The 18355-nt window shown below is 59.3% G+C and overlaps 1 protein-coding gene across 1 annotated transcript in view; it reads right to left on the reverse strand.

Annotated features, from left to right (window-relative positions):
• The window catches only part of MYO15A (myosin XVA), a 51025-nt gene that overhangs the window by 10564 nt on the left and 22106 nt on the right, over positions 1-18355 (reverse strand). The window contains exons 24-56 of the mRNA XM_060647113.3: positions 18076-18160; positions 17303-17356; positions 17126-17207; positions 16912-17042; positions 16312-16407; positions 15038-15273; positions 13404-13585; positions 13006-13078; positions 12622-12813; positions 12144-12304; positions 11942-12036; positions 11272-11398; positions 10989-11056; positions 10838-10915; positions 10515-10695; positions 10283-10415; positions 9848-9953; positions 9643-9715; positions 8378-8499; positions 8079-8138; positions 7530-7605; positions 7090-7205; positions 6884-7002; positions 5946-6087; positions 5494-5605; positions 5331-5405; positions 4640-4818; positions 3882-3997; positions 3535-3607; positions 3195-3267; positions 2866-2939; positions 2535-2617; positions 1282-1412 (exon numbers count right to left, since the gene is read on the reverse strand). Coding sequence (XP_060503096.3) covers positions 1282-1412; positions 2535-2617; positions 2866-2939; positions 3195-3267; positions 3535-3607; positions 3882-3997; positions 4640-4818; positions 5331-5405; positions 5494-5605; positions 5946-6087; positions 6884-7002; positions 7090-7205; positions 7530-7605; positions 8079-8138; positions 8378-8499; positions 9643-9715; positions 9848-9953; positions 10283-10415; positions 10515-10695; positions 10838-10915; positions 10989-11056; positions 11272-11398; positions 11942-12036; positions 12144-12304; positions 12622-12813; positions 13006-13078; positions 13404-13585; positions 15038-15273; positions 16312-16407; positions 16912-17042; positions 17126-17207; positions 17303-17356; positions 18076-18160 — 3704 coding nt within the window. The remainder of the gene's footprint in view (positions 1-1281; positions 1413-2534; positions 2618-2865; positions 2940-3194; positions 3268-3534; positions 3608-3881; positions 3998-4639; positions 4819-5330; positions 5406-5493; positions 5606-5945; positions 6088-6883; positions 7003-7089; positions 7206-7529; positions 7606-8078; positions 8139-8377; positions 8500-9642; positions 9716-9847; positions 9954-10282; positions 10416-10514; positions 10696-10837; positions 10916-10988; positions 11057-11271; positions 11399-11941; positions 12037-12143; positions 12305-12621; positions 12814-13005; positions 13079-13403; positions 13586-15037; positions 15274-16311; positions 16408-16911; positions 17043-17125; positions 17208-17302; positions 17357-18075; positions 18161-18355) is intronic.

Here is an 18355-nt window from a genome sequence, read left to right on the forward strand (position 1 = left end):
CCTGTTTGGTAGCTGAGGAAGCAGCTCAGGGAGGGACGGTAATTTGCCCAAGGTTGAGAGCTGGAGTGTAAGAGCTGCATTCGAACCCACAGCTCACGTGGTTAAAGCCTTTTGGCTAGCCCACAGTCCCCTTGGCTGCCTAGGAGCCTTGGAAATAGCCGTCACCTGCAGCTGTTGACTGGGGGGGGTATGTCCCCAACACGCTGCGTGGCTATGGTAATGTGGTTGTGCCCCTGCCAGCTGAGACCCCCTTGCCAACTGCCCTCCCTCACTCAGAGTCCAGGGCAGAAGATTCCACCAAGTTTCTCTGTATTAAATGTGCCCTCACCCTGCTCTGGGGAGGTCGAGGCAAGAGTTCTAGGGCACGTTCTGCTGTCTTCATGGGTCTGGGAGCCCTGCCTCATGGAGCTGGGTCTATTCATCTTAGACTCTGGGAATGTTAACCAAATCGAAGAGGATGATTCATGGAGCGCCTGGGTGGCTCTTTCAGTTAAGTGTCCGACTCTTGGTTTTGGCTCAGGTCGTGATCTCATGGGATTCATGGGATCGAGCTACACATAGGGCTCTGTGCTGACAGCACGGAGACTGTTTAGGATTCTTTCTCTCTTTCTCTCTCTCTCTGTGCCCCTCCCTTGCTTGTGTGCACGCTCTCAAAATAAGTAAACTGAAAAAAAAAAAAAAAACCAAAAGAGAGAAGGATTCAGAGGCAGACAAATTGAGGCTTCCTATCTTCTTCATGACTGCCATGAGGACCACGGAGCCCTAAACGTTTTTAAGGGGAAATCCAGGGGTTGCTTCGGAAACAAGGGTGGGGGTAAGGCCGAGGACCGGCCCCTTCCCTCCATACTTTTAGAGTAGAGAGGCTGAGACCCTGCCACCGGCTGGGCCTCACCCCTGCCCAGACCCACCCAAGACCCTTGTTGATTTGCAGTGGCCAGAGAAGCAGGGCCTCGCCCCATACTCCAGGCCCTGCCGCCTCCTTCCTTCTCCCACATGCCACACATGCCCACCTCTAGGCCTTTGCTCCTGCCACTCAGTCCACCTAGAAATCCCTTCCATGTGCTCACTACCCAGGGCCACACCTCCTCCAGGAAGTCTTCCCTGACATGCCACTCTCTGCGTTAGATCGGATAACCCATCACATCAGCCCCTGCGGGACCCCTGCAAGTGTTTGGGGACAGAATTAATACGAGTAAACATGTGCATGTGAGGGACCAAGCCCTCTGCGTTTCCGCCCGCGGCTGGCTTCCCAGCCAATCCCCACGAAGACAGGCCCCTCACCCTGGAAGGGCAGGCCCGGAGTCCGGCTCACATCTTGGAGGAAGCGAACAAGGTGTGGCTGGAGGACCTCGGAGCAGCTGTGGTAGGCAGCCACGATATACAGCAGCCTCCAGCCTCGCTGGCAGCTGTCCCTGCAGGAACACACACACACAGGGACACACTGCGGGTGGCCACAGCCCTGGAGGGCCATGCCAGGAGTCTCCAGGACTGGGCTGGAGTTCTTTGGCTCTCGGGCAGCTCCTGTCTTGTGAGGATGCTCCTCCTTGGCCAGTGAGAGGAGGGCGGGTGGGCCCCAAAGCCACGCAGGAGGTACGATCTGCTCGGGAAGCCAGGGTGGGAGACAGGGAAAGTAGGAGATGAGGCCCTTGACGTGACACGCCGGACATGCACGCACGCGTGCACACACACACACACACACACACACACACGCACACACACACCCCACAAGGATTCCCCGGTAGAATCCCTCTGTGGAGGCTCCTGGGTGAAGGTCCTTGAAGGAGGGCAAGGGGGTGCCTGCTGGGACCGTGAGGAGTAGTGGTAGGGTCTGGTCCAGGTCTGGCCAATTAAGGGTTCGGTCTTCCTTTGGATATGGTGATTGGTTTGGGGACAAATATTTGGCCCAGTACCAGCCAATCAAATCTCTGTATCCTCCAGCCATTGTGGCTGACTCAGGAATGGCCACGGGACCAAGTAAGCCAATAAGATTGGATTGGGTCATTTTTGCTGCAAATATTGGGTCAATCTTGCTTTCCCTAGGATTACTGAGCTGGAAAATGCGTCTCCAGAGCTGGTATCTTACCAGCATATTGGAGATACTACTTAAGAACGCTATCAACACAGAGAGAAGCAGATCCGGAATATAGAGAAAGACTGCTTCCTAATGACCCTTGGATCCAGCTATGCCTGAATCCACGTTTGGACTTTTTAGTCACCTGAACTCTTTTGTTTAAACCAGCTTGAACTGGGCTTCTGTCGCGTGCAACCAGGAACCTGGACATACACATTACTCCTGCCATTTTACAAAGGAGGAAACTGAAGCTCAGAGGACAACGGCTTCTCAGAGGACGACGGGTCTTGTCCCAGACCCGGCAATTCGAAGTACGTGTACTCTGCCTACTGAGTGAAGGAGAGAATGAGGGGGGAGAATCAGGAGGGAAGGCCTGGGCAGGTGAGAGGCTGAACTGGCCCCTCCTAGAGCAAGGACACAGAGTGGGGACAAGAGGGCAGAGGTAAAGGCCCAGCTCACTCACTGCTTGGTGCTGGTGTTGTCTGTGATCTGCTTCACAACCTGGCAGTAACACTCGTCCCGCATGACTTCATGGTCCCCACACAGCTGAAGGAGGGCAGGCCAGGTCACATGCCGAGGCCATGCCGGGGCCCACACCACACACATCAGGCACACGAGAACAGGGTGAGCTCCTGGAGAGAAGCCTGGGGTCCCTTCCCCAGCCCCCACCCCACCTGCAGGATGTACTCCTCTCTGGGCTTCCCACCCCCGTGTCCTGAAACTTTGGTTGACAGATGGGGAAACTGAGCCACACAGCAGGAAAGGAAGCATCTGACAAAATCGGCTGGACTGACCTTCAGGAGGGTGTAAAGCACGTCCAGTTCGCTCTGGCCCTTCAGCGGGGCATCGCCCATGAACCTCATCACAGCTGTAGGAAAGACCTGTCCCACTCAGGCCACCAGACACCCAGCTGCCCACTCACCCCAGGGCATCCCAAGGTTGGGTCTGTCCCTGGGAGGCCATGGCCAAAGGCAGCTGGGAGGCTCCTCTTCCCTTAAAGGGTCCCCAGGTCTGAGTTGAGGAGAGGGGAAGACTCTGAGGGCCACAGAAGTGGGATGAGCAGGGTCACACAGTGCTGGATCCCCCCTGACCCAAGGCCCTGGCCACAGTCCCAACCCCACACCTAGGAACATGTCGGTGGCCATCTTGTTGAGGCTGCTGTCGCTGAGCTCGATGAGAGATTCCTGGAGTGGGGTCTGTGGGGGGAGGGAGGGTCCGTGTCATGATGGCAGACGGACAAGTCAGAAAGAGGAGGGCCACACGAGACAGGAGAGTCCCCCTCACAAAAAAGGAGACAGGCTTGACAGTGGGAGGGATGCTGCTCCTGGGAGGAATCCAGGCCCTTAGGCTGCTGAGGGCTGGGAGGGGTCCCACTGAGGACAAGACTGTTTGCCCGAGGGGCCTGGGAGGGGGCTCTGGCGTCATCATTTTACAGATGGGGAAACAGGCCTGGGGCTGGACACCTTGGTGAAGCAAAGCATGTCTTCCAAGGTTCTAGACTCCCGACCCTCCTTGGATTTCAGCCTGAGGCCATCCCTGCAACAGGAAACAGGTGCTACTGACAAGTCTTGTCTCCGAGCCTTTGGCTACATCCTTTTCCCACACAGAATGTTCTTGACCCAATGTCAGTCAAACAGGCACGAAGGCTCCCATGGCTCCCAGAAGCGGAGGCCGCAGGCGGACCTCACATCGGGGTGGTTTCTCATCCCCCTGCCAGAAGTGGGGTCTCCCCGCCTTGGATGGCTGGGAGAAGCCCCAGAAAGACCCTCCCCTCCTCAGAGTGAGGATAAGGGGTGGGGCCACCACTCACTGGGGTCTCCTCTGAGGGTCTCGGAAATACTTCTGGGCAAACTCAAGCATCGTGTACGGTGGGAGAGTCAGGCCGTCCTCCGCACGGTCAGGGGAGCCAGCCCTGACTGGGGGACCCTGCGGGAGGGCCAGAGCTAAGAGGGCCTGCCCTGCCACACCCGGTCACACCTGGTCACACTCAAGGATGACTCTGGCCAGACCCTCTCAGGCTGCCCCCCACCCCACCTGATCTGGCCCCACCGCCATTCACTTGTCCTGGCACCCTCTGCCTGGTCACACCTACCACATGTCCAGCTGACCCCCTGACCCCCCAGCCCTGCCACATCTGCCCCCACCCCCACCATACACATCCCATCCTGGGGTTGGCCTCCCCAGCTGCTTAGTCCTAGCTGACCCTGCCCCTCACTTCTTAGTTTTACCTCACTCCGCCCCTCACTGGTTCCATTCCACAAGGCTGACCCTGCCCCATTCGGCTGGCCCCACCCCCTCCCAGGTCGACCACCTGCTGGCCCCCAGGCTGGTGCTGCCCCACGGGCCTCATCACAACCCTTCTGCTGACCCCCACCATCCTTACCCCATTTGGCCACACCTCCAACCCCCTCTGGTGGGATGCCATGGGTCACACATCTGGCTAACCCTACCAAGTTCGCCCTGTCCCGGCCAGGACGACCTTGCTCCTGTCCACCTCCACAGTCGGGCTGACCACCACCCACCCACCTCCGCTGTCTCAGCCCCATCACCTGGCCCTGCCGGTCTCACCTCCCTCCTGCGGCCCACCTCCCGTGCGGCAGCCGTGGAGGCCACCGCAGCGGCCACCGCAGCAGCACGGCCCCGGCCAGGCTCGGCTGGCAACTGCAGGAAGTCAGGTGCGGCCGCAGGCTGCACCAGCTCAGAAGGGAAGCGGCCCACACGCCCGTGGATGGTCCCAAACCTCCAGCCTGGGGGGGGGGGGGGGGGGGAGGTAAAGGGTCTGAGACAAACAGGAGGGTCTCGTCTTGGGACTCAGGGGACCCTCTAGGTATACTCGAGCACCTTCTTGACCCTGCCTCAGTGCTCTGTGAGGGGGGCATGTCACGGAGCCTATCTGCAGACGAGGAAACAGGGGAAGGGAAGACATTCCCTCAGCGGGAGATGGAGCAGAAAACACGGTGCTTGTAGACTCCCAGGCAGAGAGAGAGAGAGACCCGGGCCACATGCGTGGGAACACGAATACTCATGGAGACCCCACATCCAGATATGGAGGCAGAGAGCTGGGCTAGGTGGCCACCAGGAGGACCGGGCTGGCCAGAGCAGGTACCCAAGGAGACCTGGCCGGGCCAGACCCCCCTGGGGCACCGAGAAACCCCCACAGAGCATCTGCGGTGTGAGTGTGTGAAACCGGGGCAGACTGTTTAGCTTTTCCAGGTTTGGGAGCATTGGAGACCGGACCGGGGGGATCGGGGATATCCACCAAAGTCAGGGCCTCTGCGCCGCAGCTCCTCCAAGTACACGACCCTCTTGCGGACCACGCATCCGGCACTGTAGCCTGGGGGTGAAGTCTACATCAGCACCTGGAGGGAGGCCCCCTTGCCCAGCCTCCCCCTCCCGTAGCCGCTCCGTCCCACGGCCCTGACCCATTCGAGGTGGCTCCAGGGGCTGCAGATGAATGATGTCGCCCTTGTGGAAGGCCAGCAGGGCCGGGTCCTCGGGCAGGAAGTTCCTCACTGCGACCACGTAGTCTGAGTCCTGCATCAGCCAGGGGCAGGGTGAGGGGCTGCAGTCCCATCCCCCTCCTCCCAGAAGCCTGGGGCCACTCCCCTGCTCCTCTCCTCCATAGGTATTCCTTCCTGATTCATCAGGGAAGGGAACATTCCCCAGGTGAGAGAGGAAAGGGCGTTGTACAAGTAGAAGGGGGGCCGTGTAAACCACTGGAGACCTGAATCAGATGAACCCAGGCCCCAGAGTCCATGCACAGGGCTTACCCATTCCATCCCCCACCTGATGGTGAGGCCCCTGGCCCCACCTTCCCCACTGGGGCCAGGGGCCCAGCACCTGAGGAGGGGGGCATCTGTAGGGCGATCCTGACCTTCTTCAGCTCCAGGATGAAGTCATCCACCAGGGTCTTGACCTGGTGGGCTCGGGCTGAGAAGAGGATGACCTTCTCGCTGGCCAAGTTGAACTCCAGCATGTTCTGGGAGGGGATGGTCACAAACAGGATATCCGCAAAGCTGGAGAACGGGAAAGTGGCATGAAGGCAGGGCTCCCTGGCCAGAGGTGCCCTCCTCCCCACCCATCCTTCTCATTCTGCCCTGTACCATTCCCAAAGCCCAGCCCCGCCTCAGCCCCCCTGCCCCTGCCACCGGGGGACCTGAGAACTTGCCCAGCCTCCCCTCCCCATTCTGCCTGTGGCTCCAGCTCACTTCTCATCACCCTTTGAACTGACACTCCAGCCCTCACTACCCTTTGCCTTTCTCTCTTTTTTTTGTTTTTGCCTCTTGATCCAACCCCCCTGGTTTTGCCCACACACGTATCTCTTTCACCCACTGACCAAGTTCTCTGCATCTTTCACGCGACCAATGAACAAGGCTCTACTCCTGTCCTTGTGTGACAGAGAACAAAAGGGGCTGCTGGCAGGGGAGGGGGCCCAAGGACTCAGTGAGGTCTTATGTCAGAACACCCTTCCCTTCCCGGCTGCACTAAAATTTGGCTGTTCACCACACAGACACCGTTCGCTGCACAGTGAGCTCTGTGAGGGCAGGGCTGAGGTGTGGTCTGAAAGGCAGGAGAGGGTAATAATGGGCTCCTAGCTCATCTGCTTCCTGGCTGACCTGAGAGCAACTTTTCTCACTGAGCCTCGGTTTCCCCATCTCTAAAATGGGCTTGCTTATAGGGCTTGGCACAGAGCCTGGCACATCACAGGCACTCGGTAACTGGCTGGGAAAGAGTCGGTGAGGAAATGCTAATGCCAGTCCGCTAACCCCGTCTCCAGCTGACCCCATTCTCGCCTGCCTGCCTCCCGGTCACCTGTACGTGCGCAGAACCTGCAGCTGCCCACCAGCCTCCCGGCTGCCCTTGACCATCCGCAGGAGTTTGATGCCCGTGTGGGACACAGCTAGGATCTGCACGCCAGTGCCCACGCTGCCCTGGGGTGGGGATAAGGGACATGTGAGAGTCTCCTAGCCTCATCCCTGAAGCCTCTGGGTGAGCAGGGGCTGGCAGGGGGCTCGCACCGTGGCTGGGAAGAGGCGGGAGAAGTAGACCTCCCAGCTGTCGCGTGCGGTGCTGACCACGGCCCGCTTCACACTCTCTGTTGCCAGCGGCCGCTGCGTGTCCAGCTGGTTCTGGGCTGAGGGATGCCAGGTCAGGTCAGGGATGGGTCTCTCCCCTCCCCCGCCAGCCCACATTGCAGGGAGGGAGGCTGACACCCAGCAAGAACGTATTGGAAAAGTGTGTCCTCACTGTCTACACTGGGAAACTAAGATCCACGGACAGACAGGATGACTAGGGCCACACGCTGTGTTAGGCAAAACTGAACTCAGAGTGGCAGCCTGGCCATGGAAGAGGCCAGGGGTGTCTGGGAGGCAAATGGGGCTGGGTCCGTCCTCTGGAAAGGGCCGGCTTGGCTTTGGCTGGCTGTGCCAGCAACGTCCCTTCCCTCCCCCTGTGGTACCAAACAGGGCCTTCATCTTGAGCCTCTCGTCCTCGGAGATGCGCACGCAGGCCTCGGACAGCGTGTCGTGGACGATCTGTGGGAAGGGGCCACAACGCAGGGAGCTCGTGGGACCCCCCCCCCCCCCCCAGCTGGGAACTCAGGCTGCACGGTTCCAGGGTGAGTGGGAATGTAGAGGGTCCTATTGGTAGAGCAGTGGGGTCATCTGTGTGAATCAGATCTCGTTTACTAAGGACCCTCCCCTTTCTCCTCTTTTCCACAACCAGTGCTGCCCTTCCTAGGCCTCAGTCTCCTCATCCACGTGGTAGGGCTCGGATTTGACTTCTGAGTCCCATCTAACGCAGACAATCCGTGTGTCTGGTTAAATCGAACCGTGGGCTTGCTGACCTTGTCCATGAGGGTGGGAAATTCACTAGAACAACCTCCCATCCTCACTGTGGTCAAGGACCCCAAATCTAAGAGTACAAAAGTGAAATCGGCAGACGGCTAGTCTATGTACCCATTGCCCTGATGAGTACACCGAGCCAGAAAGGGAAGAGAAGTCCTCACCTGCCGGAACAAGAGGTCCAGCTGCACAGGGTGGCTGTAGCTGTCCTTGGGGTAAAACACCTGCGGGATCGGGGCTCCCGTGAGGCCCTCTGGATAGTCCCCTCACTGTGCCTCACACTCGGCCCCACCCCCAGCCAGATACGGCTGGCTCCATAACACCAGGGCCCCTGGCTCTGACTCTGCCCTCTGGCTCAGACCAGGCTCCTGTGCCCCCACTCCCGCCCCTCCTCCCCGCTCTCTGCTAGGGAGGGGGCCCTGCCCCCATCAGCCCCGGCTTTGGCTCCACCCTGGCCGGGTACCTCTTTGCGCAAGAAGATCCGCCAGGGGGCATCCTGGTAGCCGTAGTAGTTGGGGTTGACTAGGCGGTGCAGACGCGTCTGCAGGGGTTCCTCGGGGGGCTCCAGGGACCGCGAAGGCGCCACTGGGGAGCACAGTGAGTGGGACAGGCATGAGTGAGAGAGGCAGGGCTGATGAGGAAGGGGACAAAGGGGCGACCTCTTGTCGGGGAAGGGGCGGGGGCTGGGTGCTCTCCCACACCCCAGGCTGCACACATACCAATCCTGAGGGCACACCTGTACAATCCTACCACTCAACCCTGGCTCAGTCATTCATTTGACACATACATGCAACACCCTCGTATATGCAGCAGGTCTGTGCTAAAGGCTGGGGGTACCATGGTGAACGTTATAGACAAAGAGCCCGCCCTTGTGTTTAAAGTCTCGTGATAGGTGTAGGTGGAACAGACAATTAAGAAACAACAAAGCTCTCAATTCTAGAAGCTGGGCTGGAAATAAATGCGGGCTAGCTGGGAAAGAGTCTAGGGGCTGGTCTGTGAGGACCCTTTGGTCTCGGTGATCTGGCGTACCTCTCTGAGAAGACACTGAGCCAAGACTGGAACGATGAGAAGGCATGCAACGATCTTTTGAGGAAGAGCATTCTAAGCAGAGCAAGTGCAAAGGCCCTGAGGTAGGAGTGGGCTTGCTGTGTTCCAGGAACTGTGTGTGCCAAGGGGACAGTGGGAAGGGATGAGGTTGGGAAGGTGGGCAGATCATGCAGGGTCTCATAGGCCATAGTGAGGAGTCTGGAGTTCATCCTTAGAGTCACGGGAGAATTTCTGGCACGGACATGATGCGAGCTGATTTACATCCGTTAAGATTCACTGTAGTTACCATAGGCAGAGAACGTAAAGATTAGGGTTCCAATGGTGATGCTAGGAGGGCTGGTTTAGACACTTGATCTGACACTTTTGAACTGTGTGATCATGGTCAAGTCACTAACCTCCCTGCGTCTGTTTTCCATCTGTAACATATAGACAAAAATAGTACTTCCTTGAAAGATTTTAGTGAGGATTCAGTGAGGCCAGAGTGGGCCTGGCCTGAAGTCAGTGTTATTTAAGTGCTGGCATGCTTACACAAGTGTCCACCTGGTACTTCCACGTGGGCTCGGGGACACAGACACACGCACGCCACTGACATGTAGCCCAGGACTCACCTGTGCTCACACAGGCTTCCTCATACACTCAGACGGCAGCCTTTTTGCCCCTCCTCCCCTCCTGGCCCCTCACCTGGAGTGGGTCCTATGGATGGCCGTGGTGTGCTGGTCACTGGCTTCACCAAGGCCACGGCCTCTCTAGGCACCTGTCCCCACCACAAAGAGAGCGCTCAGGGGGCAACAGGTCTTAGCTCGTGGGGGCAGCTGGTTGCTGAAGCTCTCCAAGGCCCCGCTTTGTCTTTTGCTCTGCTTGGGCCCAGCCAGAAACCGCCCCTCACCTGGCTGCCAGAGGCTGCCGCCGGGTGGCCCATCTGCCCCTTGAGGATCATCAGCGCCTCCTCGCGGGGGTCTGGCCGCTTCACGAACACCTTTCCGCCATCCTTCCTGGTGGATTGGACATGAGTTTCTTCTTCCCAGCCACAAATTCCTATGACAGGGACCTTCTTCCTCCACCCCCCTCCCCCGACCCCCATCATTACACATGAGAACCCAGAGAGGATCAGAGACTGGCCTGAGATCACACAGCACAACCTAGAGAGCAGCAGTCTGGGCCTTCCCCTCTGCCTAAAGGGCTCATCTAGATCATAAACAAACTCACTCCCTAAAGGTTGCTGCTAACTGGGTAGATGGCCACACTGCTAATGGGCACTCAGGCACAGTGAGGAGGCCACTCGTCCAGAGGGCTGGAGGGCTGGGGTCGGGGCACAGCTGACCTGAGGGCCTCGGGCCGGCCTCCCCGGGGAGGATGCTGGTACTGCCTCACGATGTTCTTGATCTGCTGTGTGGGCTGCGGGAAGTGCTCCGAGTTGAGTGTTGAATACCGGACCAGCTCCGGGCAGGGCGAAGCTGTGGGCAAGGGGCGGGGACAGGATAAGGCCACAAGGAGCACAACCACACCCCCAGTCCTGTCCTGGGAAGCCCCCACTGCTGGGATAGGACACTCACAGGTTTCTGGACAAGCCCGGTCCTGAGCTAGAATGGGGGCAGCCACGGGCTTGGTGGGGGCTCTTGGGGCCTTGGCCAGAGGGGCCGGGGCCAAGGGCTTTGGAGTGGAGCGCAGGAGCACGGGTTTGGCTGGGGGTCCCGTGCCTACAAACTTCGGCCATGCCTCTGGAGCTAGGGGTTTCTGCAGAGAACAGGGAAGAAGGTGCGCTTCCTGGGACACATCAGCCCGTTCTCAGGGACCCCGTGCTTGCCCAGGATGGGCTCAGAGAGGCACCATGATGCCCTGGAGCAGCGCAGTGCTCACCTGGGCAAGCCGGGCTCACCTCTGGGAGCAAGGGCCTTGGGGCGGGACTCAGGGGCTGCTGCTGGAGTGCCATGGCCTGCAGGGTCATCTCCCGGGCCTGGGAAGAGGTGATGGTGGTGACCAGGCGGGCCCGTGCTCAGGGCACCTCCCGCAGCCCAGCCGGCACTCACCAGTAGCACGGCCTGCTTGTGGATGAAGGCCTGCTGCAGAGCCAGCGTGGAGGCATCCAGGCCTGGGACTGGGGGAGCCAAGTCGGAGGGCGTAGATCCCAAGGGGTGAGAGATGGAGGGAAGTGGAATTCCCTATCTAACCCCCACCCTGCCGTTGACTCGCCCCCACCACACCCATGGCTGCCCCCATTCTCGCCTGTGAAGGAGCCCCGAGAACCAGCGGGGGGGGGGGGGGGGCTCCTCTTTGCCCAACCCTGGAACCACCCTGGCGGTAGGCACTGACTTGGCTTTGGCTTTGGCTTTGGCTCTGGGGGTCTCCTGGGGGGGTCTTCAGTGCTGCTGCTGCCACTTTCGCCAGGCCGGCCTCCCCCTTTCATGCGGTAGGCAATGGCTGTTGGCTTCTCCAGGTCCTGGGGACAGCAGATGGCTCAAGTGTCTGCCGCAATGCCATACTCCCGAGGTTCCAAGGCAACGGGCACCTGACACCGGCCACCTCCTCTGTCCCGGGGGCCTCCCGCCAGCCCAGTGTCTGCTCACGCCCAGCCTCTGCCCCTGCAGCATCCCAGGCAGTACCCCCACAGCCTTGCAAACCCCCAACCCATTCTGCCCTCCACGGAGGAGTAAACAGGTTCAAAGAGGAGCTGTACCCTGCTCAGGGCCACATATCATGCCATGCAGGGGCTCCTGGGAGTTCCCAGAATGAGTAAGGGTGCCTGAGGGGGCTGGCTCTCACCAGAGGAGGGGGCTGAACCTTCAGCCGTGGGTCCCTCTGGGGTCCCAGCCAGGAGCCTCCCTAGCCATGAGGACACCCTCCTTTGGCCCCCAGGAGACCCAGATGAGACAAACCACTCCCAGGCCCTGGCTGGGAGAGGCTCCTGTGTCACCCTGCGGGTGCGTGACTTGATGTGTACATGCGGTCCCAGCTGTCTGCAAACATCCCATCCCAAGCCTACCGCATCCCCGTAGGACAGCACGGGGTCGAAGAGGCTGTCCAGGTAGCAGTCCAGTCCCTTGTGGGGCACAGAGGGTTCTCCAAGGCTGTCTGAGTCTGGTGTGTGAGGGAGATAGAAAAGTCAAGTTATTTTCTCCTGCTGATCACCCTGTACACTCCCCAGGATCCCTCCCCACCAGAGACAGTGGCCACTGCTGGTTGACCTTGGTGGGTCGCTGTCCCTCTCCAGGCCCCAGTCTCCCCATTTGTACGGTCCTCATTGTGGCTGCAGTACCCATCGGAGTCAGCCACTTTGGGCACATGTCCCTGGGGCTCCGGTCTGGTGGGAGTGTCCGAGTCTGAGTCCCAGCTGTTCCCAAACACCCTGTAGGGAAGGGGGGACAAGGAGCAGCTGACCTCCCGCGAGATCATGGCCCTCCCAGAATCACCCCCCCCACCACCACCACCATGTTCTCCTCTGGGCCCTGGAAACGGCTGACTCTCCTTTAAAAATGGGGTGCCTGGCTGGCTCAGGCAGTAGAGCATCTCACTCTAGGGCTCAGGGTTGTGAGTTTGAGCCCCACATTGGGTGCAGAGATTCCTTAAAGCCTAGGTTTAGAACTCAGCTCCTAGCCAGCAGTTGGGAGGGGAGCACTGCGCTGGGAGAGGCCATCTGCACGAAGGGTTCAGGTAGCCACCTACGCTCTGGGGCCGCCCCTGCCGGCCACGGGCCCTTCTGCACCCACAATGAAGTAAGACTTCTGTCTCGGGAAATCCCTGAGCAGCTCTAGATCCGCCACCAGGTCCAGCACGTAGTCATGGCCTGCCAGCTCTGCCCACTGGACCCCATTCTTCATGGCCACTGTCCAGCCACGCCAGCCATCTGTCAGCCCCCTGGTGACAGCACATGGAGGGACAGAAATGAGGCACGCAGCCAACAGGTACTGCCTAGGAAAACCCTGGGACATAAGCCAGACCCCAAGCATGACCACAGCGGACCCCACGGGGGATCTGGTGTTCTGCCCCTCCCCTCCCTCCTTCCCAGGTTCACAAGCATGTTCTAGGTGGGGCACTCCAGGTGCCGACCTGTGCCTCAGAATGTCTCCAGCCACTTCTTCCCCTGTGCTCCAGGAGTGCACCGGGCAGGAGAACTGGTCACCTGGGGGAGCAGCAGGTGCTGGGCTCAGCCAGGATGCATCTGAGGTCCAGGCCTACTGCTTCCCCACCTGCACCCTGCTCTTAGGCCTCCCCACGCTTGTCCTGGACCCTGGATCCGCATCCTCGAAGCCCCAGCTCCCTTCCCCCATTCTAGGTCCAGCCCCCACACCCACATGCTGACCTCTTTCCAGAGCCACACCCAGAGGGCTCCTCCCCACTCCAGAACATCCCACGGCTTCTACTGGGGCCCGTGGACTCCAGGTGCCCCTTTGTGCAGGATAGAGAGAGAAGGGAAGGCAGCACAAGGTGTGGAGAGGACAGCTCACCGTTGAAGCAGCCCACATCCAACGCCATGTTGGCCTTCTCCTGGGTTGCTATCCACTCGAGCTGGGTCGGGGGAAAGGTGCGGGCTGCCCCAGAACCCTGCTGTTGGGCCCGGCCCATGGCCTGCATGAGGCGGTGTTGACACACAGCCTGGAAGCCATTCCGCCCGTAATCAGACACAAACCTGATGGGTAAGAGTTGGAACCAGGATGAAGAGGGATCTGTGGCTAGGCCAGGATAGACAGGGATTCTAAGTCTAGTCTGACGGAGGCCCAGGCTAGTCCAGAGCTCTAAGGTGAAGCTGAGAAGGCCCCAGCTCTGAGGCTAGATCAGAAGGGTCCCGGGCTATGGTCCAGAGCTCTGGGATGATACTGAAAGGGTCCCAGGACAGCCCTGAGGTCCAGGACTAAGCTGAAAGGGCCTCTGGTCAGTCTCAGAGTTCTGGGGCTAGACTAAAAAAGATCTCAGGCTATCCCAGAGTTCTAGGACTAAGCTGAAAGGGTCCCAGGCTAACCAGAAGTATCTTAAGCCGGCACAGAGATCCAAAGGATAGGCCAAAGAGGTTCCAGAAAGGCCCACCAAAACTTGTTGGAGCAAAATGTCATTGACAGGCTGGGGGCTACAGCAGGGTATGGGCAAGAACTTGGACTCTGGAAGCCTCTGCCTTCCATTCCTTCACCAAGCATCCCTGTGCAGTCATCTGCCCTCTCTGAGCCTGCCTCCAAGTTCCCACCTATGCAGGAGATGACCGTGAGGGTTCAGCTTGGCCCAGGACCAACAAGCCTGATCCTTGCCAGGGCAGGTGATCCACATACCTGGCTTCCTGTCCCCCTTCCTGCTGCTGTCGGGCCTGGCCAGGAGCAGCAGGGAGTAGGCCCAGAGTGGCCGAAAGAAGGAACCTAGAACTGTGCCCACAGGAAGCCCCGCACAGCAAGGCAGTGGTCCCAACCTGGCAGCAAGACTGACCAAGTGAGCTGCCCACCTACTGCACACAGCCCAGGTGAAGCTCTGCACGCTCTTAGGCTCACCATTCCTAATTTACAGGCGAGGAAAGAGACTCGGAGAAGGGCAGGGAGTTGCCCCAGGACACACAGCAGATAGGTGTCAGAGCTAGGGTTTACACCCAGGGCCTGCCTGAGCTCTTTCTCTTGCAAATCATCCTTCTCACCCAACAGGGTGACATCATCATCATCATCATCATCATCATCATCGGCCTCATCATCATTATCAATACCATCAGGATGCTGACAATAACCTCGCTCACATAGCAATTACAACGCTTTATAGGTTGAGTTGGGATTTGAACCCAGACTCTCTCGAGTCCAGACACGCTCTACTCCCATGACATGAGATCAGTGCCTTTTTCCCAAACTCCCCACACCCCGGTCTTGCCACCCTCTGAGCTCTGCAAATCCTTTATCCAGTTTTACCTGAGCCCTACTCTCCATAGTGAAGACCTGCCCTTCTTTCTTCCTCTGAGCCCGAGAGAGAAAGAGAACAGCCCCTGACCGGCCCCCCCATGCCTCAGCTTCCAAGCACAGAGACCTCACTCCTGGCCGGCCCTTTAACATCCCAGCCCAGGGTCTCATGCCAGCGTCACTGTCCCCATGCCCTGGCCCTGCCCGGTTCCACTCACTTGAGCAGGTACTTGTTGAGGCGCGATGAAGGTGCAAAGCCACTGAGGCAGGTAGCCAGTAAGAGCCAGCCCCGCTCGGCATTGTGGGTGCTGGGGTTGCGCCACACCTGGTTGGCCAGCTGTGCCAAGATCTCATCCCGAAGTTCGGGCACCGCCAGACCCTTCTGTACAATGTAGTTCCCGAAGACATTTTCCTGGGCGCCATACAGGTGGGGGTCGCCCATGAAGCGCAGGATCTGCGCCACAAACAGATTCTCCTGGGCCTCTTGGAAGGTTGTTCGTGCCAGGGCCCCACCCCCGACGGGCACCCCTCTCACGTGCTTCCCATGTGTCCCAGGAAAGCCCACGTAACGGCCCCCTGTGTTACAATATAATTGCCATATCCTATGCCAAATGACCAGGTGGTCCATCCCGACTATGAGAAAAGTCAAGATCCAAAGCACATACTGACCTTCTCACCTGTTCGTGAATCTCCCACGACAGCTGCCCATACAGCCCCAGCCCTCCCTGCATCCCTGGCCTCCAGCCAGCCCCTCACCTCCTACTCCATCCAGGCCCTGGAGAGTACTTTCTAACATTCATATCTGACCACACCACCTCCCATGGAAGCACCTTCCTTGGCTCCCTAGGGCCCTTAGAATGAGATCCCAAGTTCCAGATCTGTCAGCCAAGACCTCCTGACCCCTTCTTGCCCCTGCTCTTCTCACTCTCATCCACTGATGTGTTCTGACTACATCAAGTCCCTCTTCCCTCTGTGCCTTCTCCATTTGTCCTGGCTGGTGAATTCTGACCCTTTCCACTCTAGCTCACATGCCCCCTCTTTGATTCTGTCCAGGACTGGATTAGGGGCCCAGTCTGGACTCCCCGGCCGCCATGCCTCATCTCTGTCCATGTTTGTAGTCACTGGTCAGGCCTACTCTACCTCCCCCCTCAGACTAGGCCTATTCTACCTCCACCCTCAGACTAGGAAGTCCTCGAGGAGAGGGCCTGATCTATTCTTGCTGTTCCTGGGAAGCTCCACAAAGGCCCTGGGGCAGCCTCTTTGCCAGGAAGATGGCTGGGAGAAGAAAGACTCCCAATCCTCAAAGCCTAGCCCAGAGTGGAGCCCAGATTTTATCTCCTGGCCCCACCCCCACCCCCACCCCCACCCCCAGAAGTCTTTCCTCCAAAGAAGAGGGCTGGGCTTAAGGGCTTGGGCTAGTAGAGCATCCAGGGGAGAGAGACAAGGGGCCTCAAGGCCTGTGAATTCAGGGGTGACCTGGGCAGACCCATACCAACTTGAAGATGCTCACGGCTTCTGCATGGCACTCTACTGGCAACCGCATGAGGGGTGTCTTCAGGGGCACGGTTAGCATCCCGAAGGCAGGTTCCTGGGGGCACAGGGCAGGGGCGTGGGGACAGACCTGGGACTCATGGGCACATCTGGATCCACTACCCTATGCCAGGTGGGGGCACAGGAGCCTGTGAGGTAAGGGCTCCTTTCCCCAGTGTATGGATGGAGAAACTGAGGCTTGAAGAGGGGCAGACTGGCCCTCAGCAAGCTGGCGGTGGAGACTATCTGCGCCCCTTGGAGAGCCCCCCTTCCTGGAGAGCCAGAAGTGAGAGTAGGGATGACTGTGGCCCTACCGGTTGTTAAATTTCTGAAATATTTCCAACTGGTTGGCAAACAGCCGCTTCCTAAGCCGCCGAGGGCCCACTGCTTCTGTCCAGCGCTTCCCCGGGAGCCCCCAGACTCCTCACGATCCACAACTCAAGGGCTCATTACCCCATGCCACAGGGCACGGCCAGGAGCCGGCCCCTGGGCAAGTACAGTGTTAGCTTTAGTTGGTCAGCGCCCACTGGCCAGAGCCACTTGGGCCTATGCCAGCCATTACCTTAAAGTGGCATCGAACAAACTTGGCCATGGGGTAGTTGTTGATATCCAGGGGCAGTGTGACACGGGGCTCGGCCTGGAGCCGGGGAGTCCGCACGGGGACCACCCGGGGCACCCGGGCTGGCCTGAGGCCTGTGGAGAGAGGAGGGTATGAGGTGCCAGGCTCCTGTGCCTGCCCACGCCCACCCCCACCCCACCGTCCGGCACGGAAGTACCTGCCACGGCTTGTAAGAGTCCCGCCAACTCAGCGGGTACCTCCAGGTGCCCCACGGCCACCACCTCCCGCTTGCTCAGCTCCTGGAGGGACGGCGCCTAGTGAGGGCCAGGCCCGCCACAACTCTACCTGCAAGCCTCCCTTCTTGTCCTGGCTGCCGCCCGGCCCCCACACCCACCTCCTGCTCCCGAAGCCGCGCCTCCTCCGCCCGGAGCCTCCGCTCTGCCCTCAGCTGCAGGAGAGCAGATGGTCAAGGCGGGGAACGGTGGGCAGAGGCGACGGCAGGCCTCGGGCCCGGGGGCAGCCGGCCCGGCACGAGGCAGCGGGCGAGAGAAGCAAAGGGGACATCTGCCCCACCTCGCAGATGGCAGAGGGAAGGCAAAAGCATGGCCAGAGAAACAGGAAAGGAAGGGAAAAAGAGAAAGAGGTAAGGGGCAGAGGGAGTAACCCTTTGGGGAAAGGGAAAGACCCACAGGGGGCTTTCTGGGGAGAAGCCGAGAGATGTGCGATGGAATCCTCTCTGAGCTCCACAAAACCTTCAGTAGAAGCCAGGTGGTTCTTCGGGGCCTTGGGGATTGCAATTGTCTTTCTGGTGGTTGGTTTAGATGACAATAAGCCAAGACCGGCATTAAGGTAAGAGCGAGACCATATCCAGTGCTGCTCAGGTCGACAAATTCCATCATACCCAACTGCTCAAGGCCCCACCGTGAATCCGGCACAGGCCAATTCCTTCCTGCGCAATAGCTCATTGAACCCGCCCCCCTCCAAGACCCCAGGGGGTAAACGGGTAAAGTGAGGATACAGAAGGCCAAGGTCACAGCTAGTAAGTGGCAGAGTGGGGATTCGAACCCAAGACTGTCTGAGGCCAACAGTCTCCTCCTGGGTGCTAAGTGCCTCCTCCCTCTCCCTGTCGCCTGGCTCCCGGGAGGAGGGTGAGGGGTGGGACTGTACCTTGAGGTAATGCCGGTGGTTCACGTATGTGTGTACCAGGGACCGGAACTTCACCAGGCTCCTCCTCATCTGCTGATACCGCTGCCTGGGGGTGGGGAGGAAAGAAGTGTCTGGGGGGGGGGGGGGGACGGAGGGGCAGGGGTTGGGATCACAAGGTGACGGAGATACGGAGATGCTCACGCCAGCCTGGCCTGGGTATCACTGCCCACGGTCAGTGTGGCAGCTCTGTGCTCAAAGAGAAGCTGGAGCTCAGAGAGGGGCAGTGACTTAGCCAAGATCA

This window comes from Panthera onca, chromosome E1 (assembly GCF_046562875.1).
Source record: "Panthera onca isolate mPanOnc1 chromosome E1, mPanOnc1 haplotype 2, whole genome shotgun sequence".
In the NCBI taxonomy this organism is placed as follows: Eukaryota; Metazoa; Chordata; class Mammalia; order Carnivora; family Felidae; genus Panthera; species Panthera onca.